The sequence below is a fragment of the Girardinichthys multiradiatus genome, chromosome 2 (assembly GCF_021462225.1).
Source record: "Girardinichthys multiradiatus isolate DD_20200921_A chromosome 2, DD_fGirMul_XY1, whole genome shotgun sequence".
In the NCBI taxonomy this organism is placed as follows: Eukaryota; Metazoa; Chordata; class Actinopteri; order Cyprinodontiformes; family Goodeidae; genus Girardinichthys; species Girardinichthys multiradiatus.
In genome coordinates, this window is record NC_061795.1 from 47855880 (window position 1) to 47869872 (window position 13993).

General features: G+C 40.2%; 1 protein-coding gene across 1 annotated transcript in view; it reads left to right on the forward strand.

Annotated features, from left to right (window-relative positions):
* nrn1la (neuritin 1-like a) overlaps positions 1–13993 on the forward strand; it is a 118435-nt gene that overhangs the window by 82113 nt on the left and 22329 nt on the right. The window contains exon 2 of the mRNA XM_047384411.1: positions 1072–1222. Coding sequence (XP_047240367.1) covers positions 1072–1222 — 151 coding nt within the window. The remainder of the gene's footprint in view (positions 1–1071; positions 1223–13993) is intronic.

A 13993-nucleotide genomic window follows, 5' to 3' on the forward strand; every position in this document is an offset into this window, starting at 1 on the left:
GTTCTGATTACTTCCCGTCTGTGAAGGCATGTGTAAATCACAGTATGGCATGAAAACACTTGAACAAAATCTTAACTATTAACTCAAATATTCACCTTAGAGCTGTGCAAGAATGTCCTCATCTCGTGTGTGGTTTAACAAACAACTCAGGACTCCTGGGAGACGGTAATAGCTGCAGAGAATAAATCACTTTGGAGACACTCAACTGCACATTTTCTCAATGTCAGGAAAAAATTTAGAAAATAGGAAAATAAATGTTATTCTCTGACACTTGTTATTAAGCACTTAAACAGTAGAAAGGTCACACGGTCACAATAAACATGTCATGTTCTTCTGTGAGAAAGTTCCCTGACGATCCAGGCAGTCAATTGACAAAATAAACTCGATACACTTCTTGCTGCTGGTTGTTCCACTGGAATCCAATTTCAGATAAGCTAAAAATCTACAGATGGATGGATCCATTCTTGTGATGAGGGGCAAAAGGAAAGGAGTCAAGTCATATTTATATCCCAGGGAAACAGTTGATCAAATATTAGACCTAATCACAAGTATTAGGACATTCTGATCAACTTTAAAAATAAAGTATAAATCTAAATTTGTTTTCAGAGGTTATTGGCGTACCAATAATTAGAAGCTTTTTAACATGGGATTTCCCCCCCCCCCTGAATAAGTGTACTTAGATTAAAGGTTAGATGGTTTTACAATTTTATTTCTGTATTTTTGTTTTAAATTCTATATGTGGCCCTCATTTGCTTTTTTTAAAATGTTGTTTATTTACTTAAAAAACAATAAGTATTTTATTTTCTTTACCATTGATATTAAGATAATATTACCTATTAAGATGGAAGCCAATGATCTTTTAATGTCTTTATTGGGCAATCTACATGACATCAATGGATGCTGAATCACTTCCAAAAATATCAGGGTTAGTCTCTCTTCAGATTGATTTTTGTCTTGTTAAACTGCTACAAACACAGACCAACACACCTGTTGTAAAATCTTGCATAAAGAATCGCGATCAGACTGATGTGTGTACCCTGACCTGAGTGGGTTTCTGTTTCTGTCTTCCAGTGTTGAGTCCATGTCCTGTCACTGCAGCCTCAACCAGAAGGTGTCACTCTATCTACAAAGGCTTTGCTCAGTGTCTGATGGCTCTGGGAGACAGTTTGACTGACACCACACACAAGGATGAGGAAACCCACGAGATACACTCCATCTGCAGGTCAGTCACACTCAAAAACAAGGGTGAATTACAATGCATGTGAAAAAACGGTCCGGTAGCTGATTGTTGCTGACTGTCAGTGCTTCTAGAGGAGCTCATTCTGTGTTAATGGGTGTCCAGTTACTTTGGTAGAGTTGGATTCAGGGATCAGAAGCTCTGTCGGAGATGGAGATGAGCCTGCAAAGAAAAGATTTTACAAGTCAGTCTGTTATCTGACTGACTGTCAGACAGCTCATTGATTCCTTTCTGTCTCAAAACTCCACAAATCAAACTCTTGGCTCACTACCTCTTTGTACACAGGTAGAAGATTTTCCTAAACAACTGCAAGAATATTTAGGAACCAACTTAAACAAGCAGTAACTGACAGTACATGGTTTTATAGTTGGTTAGGAACAAAATGATGGGGGGTGTAGATGACCTGTGTGATCACCGTGGGACTGATGCTTTACGCTTCTTTTAAAATAGAGTCCTCAGGGTCAGTTCCTAAATAAATGAGAACAAATTGGAATAATGCCTCTTGCACAACAAATCTGACAGAACATCACAACATTTGTTCCTATTTATGTCCTTTTAAATGTAACACGGAAAAGAGAATGTCCAATTGTAACAGTAACAGCACAAAATCCTCTCTTAAAAAACATCTGTTCGACCAAAAGCAAAAACTTTGGTCCTTCTTATTACCAACGTGAAACCACTGTAAACTACTAAAGGCTGTTAAACAAGGACATATAAACTAAAGGACAAACTTTCTATGCTTAGTGTACCTTAGGACAACTGAAGGGATCTTATAAAATTTTCAGATTCAGATAAATCCTTAAAAGGATTCAAGGACTCTGTACAACCGTTGCTTTTGTTACTATTTTAATGTTTTTCTAGTAAAATGACAGGAATTCACCTCAAATAAATTTAAAGATCTATTAAACAAGTTCTAATAAAAGATTTTCAATTACAAAAGCTACTGCAAGAACTCCTGTTTTTTCAGGATTATTACTATTTTATTTTTCACGGTTCTTAAACTGTTTTTGTTGAATAAAAAGCACAAGAATTTGACAGCTACAGAAACTCTTATCAAATATAGATTTCTTTTATTGTAAAAAAAAAAAAACTCGATCCAGAGATATAATTGTTTTGAAAATTAAGTTCATGATTTTCTTTTTGGATCTAGCTTTTTATAAATTAATTCAAATTATTTCCTTCCAAAAGAAAATTATGAATATTTCTTACTTCGTATCAGAAACGTTTGGACCATTCTTCACATTATGTTAGTTATGTTATGTTACATTGTTTAAACCTCCTTAAAATGACCAAATTTGACACTGTTATGTCCATTAAGACTTCTAAACTAACATTTTCTTGATATATTTGCAGAGCAAGTCAGGGTTAGAGTCTAAACCTTTGTTTGAAAATACATTTTAGGTCCACATTTCTTAGAAATTGACATGATCTGCCTGTGTTAGATTTTAAGTCCTAATCTGTTTTCTCATATGCTCTTCTGTTATTTTAGTTCATGTTTAGAATCATCACTCCATTCTTGTGTTTAGATTTTTTTTTTTTTTGGATTCCTGTGTTAGATGTTTTAATATGTATTTTTCTATAGAAATGTTTTCTCCCTTTCCATGTTATTTTGGTAGTCTCATTGTTTACATATTTTGGTTCACTTAGATAATTTCTGTTGCCTCCCTGCACGCATTGCTCATCTGTGTGAATTAGCCATCCTCCCTCAGTTACCTTCACTCTCTCTCTCCCGCCAGCTGCTCTTGATTCCCCTCTGATTAACTCCCTTGGTTCACTGGTCCATTCCCCACTCTCCCCCAGTACTTATACTCTCTGGTTTTCCTTGTTTGCTAATGGTTCCTCCTGCTTGCTACCCTGCTTGCTACCCGTTTGTTTCCTACCCAAGCTTATGTTAGCTGCCTGTGTTCTATCATCCTGATCCTTGTAGGTTCTTGTTTTTAAGATCATTATTAAACCGTTTACAACTTACCATGAGGCTCCTCTGCTCTGCTCTACATGTCGGTCCAACTTAAATCCAGCTTTCCCCAACAGAAATAACTACTAAATCACTTTTAGGGTAATAATCCTGTTGGTTCATAGAATCGGGTATTGATTTAGAAATGTCTAAGGCACTGCATGTCTTGATGCAATACAGTTTTGTTTGCTTGGTTGTTTCCATTATTATTTAAATGGGACTGCCATCAAACTTCAGTGTGAACAGTCCAGTAGTGACCCGCATGCACAGACAAAGATGTGAGGTCACTTTCACCATGCAGTAAATATGGATTCAAGATTCAAGATTATTTATTGTCATTATGTCACCATAATGATTTATTTAGCTATAATTTAGCTGAGATACGGCTCAACAGATACACTTGTAGGTTATAGACACTTACAAAATAAAAAAAAACACTTATAGATAGTTGTCAGCATACATGCATTATTTCTGAACATAAGAAAATTATGACCATGATCAACAGATTAACCATACCTTTCATTTTATCATTTATATTTGATTCTGAGTTTGTCACACTTCAAAAACACTTGCTGTTTTTAAGTTGAATGAATGCACAAGTCTGCCTTTGAGTAAAAGTCGCTCAATGTCTCTGTTCCTATTTACTAATAAATCAAAGTAAAACAACTGTGGTTATTAGAAGAAAATTCTTAGAAACATTTTTGATTCCATGAAGATTTAATTTTGTCGGCTGGCGGATCAAATGTTAATCATTCCTTAACGACATTTAGGGGCCACACAAAATCATTTCAAAGGCCACAAATGGCCCCCAGACCACACTTTGGACACCCCTGCTGTCGGCCATGTCATGGCCCTGCCCCCCTAAGGTTATGTCCTGCTGCATGTTTTGCACTTAATCTCTTTGTTTAAAACGCACCTATCATGTATTTTCTGTGCTTTAAGAACATTCAGTCAGGTGGAAAAACAACATCATTCATAATTACATTTTTAAACAGCTGGTTTAAGTGTTTTATGTGTGATTTTTTATCTGTGTTTAGCTTTATAGCACTCAGATATGGTCAGTGCCTTTGTATCTGGAGGTTGTTCCTATTCCATTTTTTTTACTTTAACATCAGGTTGATGTACTCTCAAAACAGAAATCCAGTTTTTATATATTTAGTCACCTTTGTTTATACACAACTGATTGTGTTAAAACAAATAAAGATGATGTTTGGATAGCAGCAGAAGAAACTGAAACAACGTCCAACATCAAACTCAACAGATTCTCATATTTCAATCAACAACCTTGATCTGTACAGATTTTTTTAAAGACCAGATATAAAGCTGAGATATATTAAACTCTCCAGCTTATCAACATAACATTGTTCAGTTAATTTCTATAATGTATTCCTTTGTTAAATTATGAATTATTGATAAAGACAATTTCAACACATGTAGGGGAGTGGTGGTGGGTGGTGGTGAGGGGGGTTATATCTTATTTAGTATTTTGTTTTGTATGCTAATTGCTCTTACACTTGCTTTATCAAACAGCTGTGTTTTTAACCACACCATTCACTAAAATTAAAATAGATAGGTAAATCTAGTTTTAGACATCTATTAGAGGAGAACGTTATGCAGACATTGACTAGAAAACATATTTGGTGGAAGACGGATCAAGTCTTCTTAAATCTGCTTAACCTCTTAACTCACCGATGTACCAAGCTGCACAGGTGATACCGTACAACTACAATGGAATCTGTTTGCAGATGTGTGTCTCAGTTGTCCGTGTACTTTTTTATATACAAAATCTTTTACAACTGCTAATTCATTTCCTTTTATCATAATTTATTGACAACATCTTATTAACATAGTCATCATTAAGTTGCATATTGGTTTCATTTCAGTTACTAAACTACGATTAATTAACGGCTTTCATTTCAGTTAATAAACTACAATTAATTACTCGTGTTTGGCAGTTGTGATTGTAAATTGCCAAACACCACCATTTTTTCTTTTATTAATACAAATTTAATTATGTTCCTCTCTTGAAACCAGATATTTACATACACTCCTAACATTTTCTGTGACTCCAAGACTTAATCATATTAAACTTTACTGTTTTAGATCAGTTAGGAATACTAATTGTTTTTTTCTTTGCTAAACGCCAGTGAAGGATGAGAAAGCATTTTTAAAAGCACTTTCTTTAAATTCTGAAGTTTACGTAAATTTTGTTAGTGTGTGGTAGAATTGCTTTTTAAATTGTAATACTTGGGACAAGCATTTTTGGCCATCCTCAGGCTTTTAGGCCAACTGGTTCAGACACATCTTTTCAGCTCCATGCACAACGTTTCTATGGGACTTATATCAGTTCTCTGTGGTCTCATGATGTTTGGTGTAGTGCACCAGTCCCTCCTGGAGCAAAACACCCACAACATGCCGCTGCCACGCTTGTACTTCACAGTTGGATCGGTGTTCTCAGGGTTGAAAGCTGCAAGCCTGAGAAAACCATCCCAAATGTGAAGCAAGTGTTACTTTTTTGAATGCTGTTATTTCCTTCATATAATATTAGCCAGTTAGAGTTCAAAATAAGAACATGATGTTGTGCTGAAATACCTCATTGGCTTATTTTACTGTGAATATACGTTGGTTAAATAAAAGCATGAATTGTAAAGCCACATTTCACAGTTAGAAAAAAATAACTTTTTCTTCTTGTTATTTTATAAATGACAGCTTTGAGACAACAGTTACTGAACAACTCAATAAAAGCATCGGAAACGTTTTCTAATGAAAAATAATTTGTTTCTCTGACCTCCCAGTCTCAATCTAGAGGTAAAATCTGGAAGTCTTATGGTGACAGTTAAACATGCTGTTTCTTTTTCTCTCTATTTCTTCTCCCACTACTTCACCTCTTTTTCCATCCATTATTCGTCCCTTGCTCTCTGTCACCTCTGCTCGCTGCTCTATTTATACACACCGTAATCATCCATCTTCCAGAGATGTCCCTCAACCATGAACAAGGAAATCTTAATGTGACAACAGTCTGACAATAAGACCTAAAAATTATATTTTTGTCAATACAAACTTTATCCAGCCTATATAATAGTAATTCTTTCTAATCATCCCGACTGAGCGGATGCTGCAGCAGGAGGTTTAAAGCTGCTGTTACAGTCTGATAAAGCACATACTCTGCACAGCTGACAGGTTAACTTCTTGTTTAACGAAGTGTAACAGGAATTGTGACCAGCGGTCTTTCCCGCTACATTATGAATGAGCCACATGAAAACTAAAAGGGAAATTGCGACTCAGGCATGCTCCATAAAGAAATTACAATTATATAATTGTTATGATTTGGGGTTTTTTGGTTTTTTCTTTATATGTTATTTCACAGTTGAAGTTTTGAATCACGTTTCTGTTTATTTTTCTGGTCATGTTTTAGTCTTGTTCATGTTTTGTCAAGTTTGGCTTTTGGATCTGGTTATGCTTTAGTTTCATGTTGTTCTAGTTTCTGTTTGTTTGTATTCAAGAGTCTCTGTTCTTGCTCCAGCCACATTTTGTTCTGTCAGTCAATTATCTTTATTCGGTTCACCTGCTCCAAGCTAATCTGTCTCCTTGCTCCACCTGGTTCACGCTCCATAAATACACACCTGTTCAGTTACACATTGCGGAAACATTTTCAAATCATGCTCATGTCTAGTTTTTCGAGTCATGCCATGTCTGTCTTGCCAGCCCATTTATTGTTTTGTTCCTGCCTCTTCTGAGAGTGAGTTTTTGTTTTTTAGTCATTAAATCCTTATCACTTATCATCATGCTGCCTGCTAGTCTGCATTCTGGGTTCCTCCATTGCTCCAGTCCTAACAATAATTCACAGCAAGTTTTTGTTGCTCAGTGTGTCACTGACTCCTGGAAGGGTTTTACTTTTTCTGAAAAATAGAATTTTATTCAGATTTATAAAGTATGACATTGTAGTTCTTCAGGAAAACCTACTTAAGTTATTCTGAATAGTTTCCTGTGACAATGTGTTTGAAATCTCTCATTTTGTCATGAGGTGTTTTGTTCCTGTTGGGCCAACATGCTGAACAACACAGGAGGAGAATGGCGAGTAGATGAGCTTCCTTTTAATAATAATAAGAAAGTAAATAAAACACAAACTCAAAACCCCAAACACAAGCAGATTATGATACATTTGTTTCAGCAGTTTTCTCAGTAATGACTTTACTCATTTGTTTGTGTTATCTCTTCAATTTATCTGTTAGATTTGAATGAAATTAGCAGTTTTGTGCAGATATTAATGATCCAGGAGTTTTAAATTCCTCCCTGGTTTGCTTCTGGTAAGAGTTTACGGGCAGTGGGATTGATAACAGCTGTTTTAGGCCCTGCTCATTGCCTTTTTCTTGAATTTCCTCCATTCCTCACTATTGGGTCATTTAATAGGCATTCAGGTAAAACTGCTTACATGCATTGGCACACATCATGTACAGCTTTGGGACTATCAAGTTATATCGATCCATCCATTGCCTTTTTCCTTTACAAAACTGCGTTGCAGTTGTAATAGGTCCAAATGGGAAATACAATTGGATGTCTAAAAATTAGGACAACCTATTAAATATTTAGTTTTTTCAAAGGAAATGTCCACATATAGAGGTCTAATTTTTTTGTATGTGTCTCTGTAAAAAAGTGATTTATTTACAGGTATACAACAGAAACCAGGCTCGTTTTGAGTAAAACCATTTATTTTACTTATTAAACAAAATATATCTGGAAAATGCAGTTGTAGCTGAGAAAAAAGGGTCTTAAATGATTCCAGTGAGACCCTTCTTAATATCAGTCTGACAAAGGTTTAATTCAGATGGTCTCACATTTTCCTCAAACACCCTCTGATCCACTGTAGAATTCATGGTTGATTTTGTGATGGTGGGCTGAGCAAGAAAACAAAAATGTTTTAACTCTGCTGGAGACAGAGACTCACCTCCACTCTGGAGGCTGCTTTGCTCCTCTGCAGAATCATCTTTTTGAGTACCTCCATGATCCTGGGGACTTCAGCACCTGGTAGGGTCTTTCATTAAAGGTCAGCCTTGGTGAAGGGTTCAAACTAAGATTGATTCAAAGACCTTTATGCAGCAAGTCCTCAGAATACACGATAGCCTAACAGAGGAATCTGGCTAAGCTTGAAGAAGCTACAGGAAGCCCTATCCACATGGATCTAACACCTGAGTGAAGGGACATCCAAGCTGGGTATAGTGCAAGCATGTTGATTCATGGTTAAACAGGTATCACAGTGTGTTTTTGGTTCTGTATTTGTTTGTTTAATCAGATGTTTTGATGTATGATTAGTCTTTGAGTCCCTGTTTTTGGCGTTTTATTTCCCAGGTTCTGTTCTGTTGAGTGTGTTTTATTGTATTTTTAGATCTGTTGTTCTCCCCGTGTTCTGGTTCCCTGGGTGTGTTTTACAGTTTGTTTCTTCGTCTAGCTCCTCCATGTCCTCATTTGTCTCTGTCCACTTCACCTGCTCCCTCTGCCTCCATGTCTCCACGTTTCTCCTGTTCCCTGTTTTCCTGATCACCTGCCCTATCGTTTCATGTTCACCTTCGTCCGTATTTAGGTCTGTCTTGTCATTTGTTCCACATGGTGTTGTCGTGTCTTTTGTCATGTCTTTTGATATGTCCTCCTGATGTCTCTTTGGATTCTCGCCCTGCTTCGGATGCTGTTAGGTTTCTGTTTTAAAGTTGCCATGTTCTCAGGATTATCCTGTACACCTGCATCTCGCCTGCACTGTAAATGAACTCTCTGAACCTTGAGAATTAAAGATTAAAGAGTTTTTTGATCCCACTCTGCTTTCTCCGTACTTGTCTGCCTCTGGTCCACCACAAAAATACCGCCACTACCGATAGTACGACACCGCCACAAGGACCAGGCAGTAGAAGCAGAGCAGATCACCTTGTGGGAATACTTCTGGCAGGCCGCTGCGAGGTCCTCATGCCAGGAGGAACAAGCTGCGGAGCAGCTGTCGCCATTCTGGGGCGACAGACTGGCAGTGCCTCTCCCCGGGACCGGCCCGTCACGCTGCGGATCAGCGCCTGCTTGCGCCTGCCTCCTCCGCCACCCACAGGCAGCGTTGGACACGTAGAGCCCCAGTCCCAGATGCCGTGGCGGGTCAAGGGGACGCCCCAGCTCCTTGTTCTGCTGGGGGTCCTAACAACGCCACAACACCGGGTTCTGGAACTCGATCGCCCCCGCTGTCTGGCTTCACTCCGGAGGAGCGCGTAGCTGTGCCACCGACGTCCACAGCACCTCCAGCAGAACCATCCTCACCTCCACCAGCCGCAGCCGAGTCTCCGGCTGGATTTTCAACCTGCCCAGGACGTTGTCGTCGCCGGAGGCAAGTTGGCACCGGGGAGGTTCGGTCGGGCGCCTCCTACTTCTCCACGGAGGGTCCATCCGCCATGGCTTCCTCGCGGCTGTCTTCCCCGGAGTGTGTGGGCAGTTGCCCAGTGCCCTCTGGAGGTCACCTGTCCTCGGTGCGACCTCCAACCCCGGCGTGGGTCGTGGCTGGACTGCAGTTCGTTTACAGGGAGTGCATGAGGGAACGCTGTATGGAGTGTGTTCCCCATCTGATGGTTCACCCTCAGGACCTGCTTGCTGTGCACTCCATACTGCAGGCGGAGTTTCTCAAGGAGGGGTGGTTCGACGCTCCAGCACCACTCTCAGCTGGAGGCCCCTTCACTCCCATTCTCGAGGCTGCGGCTGCCGTCTGGTCTACAGGGCCTCAGCCGGCTGCCGGGTCTGCGGGGCCACCGCCGTCCGCCGCCGGGTCGCCACGCCTGATTCCGGAGGGGCCAGAGGGCCGGCTGCCTCCACTTCTTCGCCTGATTCCGGAGGACTGCCTCCACTTCTTCGCCTAATGCCAGAGGAGCCCGAGGGCGGGCTGCCTCCAATTCTTCGCCTGATTCCTGAGGAGCACGAGGGCGGGCTGCCTCCACTTCTTCGCCTGATGCCAGAGGAGCCCGAGGGCGGGCTGCCTCCACTTCTTCGCCTGATTCCGGAGGAGCCCGAGGGCGGGCTGCCTCCACTTCTTCGCCTGATGCCAGAGGAGCCCGAGGGCGGGCTGCCTCCACTTCTTCGCCTGATTCCGGAGGACTGCCTCCACTTCTTCGCCTAATGCCAGAGGAGCCCGAGGGCGGGCTGCCTCCAATTCTTCGCCTGATTCCTGAGGAGCACGAGGGCGGGCTGCCTCCACTTCTTCGCCTGATTCCGGAGGAGCCCGAGGGCGGGCTGCCTCCACTTCTTCGCCTGATGCCAGAGGAGCCAGAGGACGGGCTGCCTCCAATTCCAGGTCCCGAGCACCTTCTCGGTTTTCTTTGGGGGTTGCTCACTGAATTCATGCAGGACACACACCCTGACGCATCACACCCTGATGCCAGGCCAGACACACCTCAGCCTGTCTCCAGGCCAGACACACCTCAGCCAGACACACCAGAGCCTGACACACCAGAGCCTGACACACCAGAGCCTGACGGCAGATCCAGTTCCTGCCTGGGTCCAAGCCGGACGCCAGACCAAAGTCTCCGCCGTGGTTCAGGAAACGTCGCAGACCACCTGACACCTCGCTTCGTGGGTTCCTCTGGCCATGTCGCAGACCGCCTGATGGCTTGCGGCGTTTTAATGTATGATTAGTCTCTAAGTCCCCGTTTTTGGTGTTTTTTCCTAGGTTCTGTTCTGTTCACTGTGTTTTATTGTATTTTTAGATCTGTTGTTCTCCCCATGTTCTGGTTCCCTGGGTGTGTTTTACAGTTTGTTTCTTCGTCTAGCTCCTCCATGTCCTCATTTGTCTCTGTCCACTTCACCTGCTCCCTCTGCCTCCATGTCTCCACGTCTCACCTGTTCCCTGTTTTTCTGATCACCTGCCCTATTGTTTCATCGTCCGTATTTAGGTCTGTCTTGTCATTTGTTCCACGCGGTGTCGTTATGTCTTTTGATATGTCCTCCTGATGTCTCTTTGGATTCTCGCCCTGCTTCGGATGCTGTTAGGTTTCTGTTTTAAAGTTGCCATGTTCTCAGGATTATCCTGTAGACCTGCATCTCGCTTGCACTGTAAGTGAACTCTCTGAACCTTGAGAATTAAAGATGGATTTTTTTGATCCCACTCTGCTCTCTCCGTACTTGTCTGCCTCTGGTCCACCACAAAAATACCACAACTATGACAACAGGTGTGAATCCAAAAAACACCTTAAAGCTGAATACCTAATAAAGTTATTCCACTAAAAGGTACCTGTGTACTACATTCTTTTAGTTTTTATACAATATTTCAAGGCAATCTGTTATGTTTCTTTTGTCAAATGAATAACAACCATTTTCTTTTTGTATTTTGTTAAATTTATTGCTAGAATACCATACAATATCATGATATTATCTTTGGGCCATATCGCCCAGCCCTAATCTAACCTCGATTTGTCTTGTAAACCTTCCCTCTCACTCTTGCATAATGTTTTTTTATTGAGGAGGCCATTGATGGGACACAAGCGCGTCGTTAGAACTTGGCTTCTGGGGCTGAAGCCCCGGATGTTTTCTGAATAGTCTGTTGGAAAATATTTAAAATACTTAATAGGGTCTGCATTGCTATGCTCAAGTTAGGTTTAATAATGTGTGAAATAAAATGTATTGTGTAACTTAGTGGCTTGCTCAAAACAGGCCGCTGTGTATAGATGTGTCTGACTTGGCTGTGGTCTGCCCGGCACCAGTGAAGATATTTCTATACATGTCTGAAAATAACAGCCAAAAGTAGAATGACAGGAATGTTGTGAAGGTCGAACAAACAGCTGAATGCCAGGTGTAAGAGTTCAACTGACACTCAGCTAAAAATATGTGTTTTTTCTTTGTAATTGTACACGCCTTGCTTTTGAATAAAAACCCTGTTCTGGGGAGGAAAAGTCAGAAGTGTTTCTGGTGACTCAGCTGGAACACCTCTCCCCGGCCGGGCAGAAGAAACTGTGCAGACTCTGTGCTTCCTTTTATTATTTAGTTTTACTAAAACAGTATAGCATATGACTTAGTTTTTCCAAAACAAACGAGCACGCAGGAGTTTCTGGGAACAACTCCATCAAGTCCCAGATCTCTTAAAAGATGGAATTTAGAAGTATTAAAAAGATGCATTGAGCCACAAAATGGCATTGGATTTCACATTTTTATCTAAAAAACAATCGGATTTGTTTCTATTGTGCTCCATATATTCACTGCCTGCTTCACCTAACCTGGCAATGAGTTAAAAGAAAAAAACAAAATTATTTTTGCGCACACAGGCGACTGCTCAAATACGCACATAGGCACTGGCGGAATAGCACTCTGTCGATCCAGGAGAAGTTCCGGACGGCTGTTCAGTCCAGAACCGTCGGCCTTCCTTGATCCTTACCCGAAAAGTTACACTAGGCGCTTTGAACAGGGCTCAAATAGAGCAACCGCGGAGCCAACCGGAGAGCCAGGTCTGGTGCGTGTTTGCGCACAGGAACAGGTGGAAGCAGAACAGCATAACTCAGGCTTACGTTTGTGAGAAAAGCTGAATGCTGATCGTAAGTCAAAGCTAATCACTTATTCATCCAGCAAGACATGATGCGGAGGTTTCATCAGGGTCATGATGAGGAACAGAGTAGAGGGACTTTCACCTGAGCTACAGGTGAAGTTAAATGGCCTGGCCGTGATAGAAAAGACTAGGAAACTTCTCTGTGAGCTTCTAGCTGGGATAATCATGATGTGTAAAATGTCCTTTAGTTCAGTTAAAATATAAGTTACTAAACACATTAAAAAGGTTCTCCAGATCATAATATTGCATCTCATTGCTGAAGCTAGTCCTATAGTCCAGTTCTACGTGTTGCTGAAAAAAATATCTACTGTTGCCACTATGACATAGTAGAAAAGCTTCTTTTTCATATCTTCTGTGCTGATTCTAAACACACAGCTCTCGGTTTTATGAGAAATAAAAATCATAGAAATCAATCAGAGGTGTACCATTAACTAGTTAACTTTTATTTTTTTTGAATAACACATGTAATATTAACTAAACTAAATAAACAAGGATACAGTTTTACTCAAGGCAATATATTCATTTGTATACATTTATTAAGAACTGTAATATTAATGCTAATAACAGAACAAAAGATGACAGGTCCAGGATGAGGCTCTATGTTATGGTTCAAACCCTACAACTTAACACCCATTTCTCTCAGAAAGTGTTTAATAGTTAGAAGTTAACTCATGGCTCATGGCTCAGTGGAGAACAACAGACTGTGATGTAAATGTTTCATTTATTATTTTTGGGAGTGGATCGAAGGGTTGAAAAGATGGCAGTAAAACAAAACAGGTTCACGAAGGAAGGAACAATTTTAATGAAATGTTTGGAAAGCTCTCAGCATAATGAAATTACATAAAGGTGCTTTTATTTAGTATCTTACTGTTTGACTAAGTTTTAAATAAATCAACTTTAGTTTCCTTTTTTGAAACGTATGAAATTAAGACCATAGAGCCTCAGGAGTGAAACATTTGGATGAGAGTGTAACGTTTAAAAAGGTTATTTACACAGATGAGAAAAGAAGCATATTTATTTGGCCCATAGTAAATATCTCTGAGTTTAAATATACATTTTGTCAGCAAAAAATTTGATTAGGTTTTTTTCTAAATATAACAAAATGTGTCATTATCTCATTCAGCAAAATGTTTGTTAAGCAATCCTAAACTCTCTCTCTCATTCGTTCTGCTTCTAACAAAAAATAAGAAACAAGTAAAATTATTGTAAATCTTCTTTGTTTGATTCACAATAATTTACATTCAATCAAAAG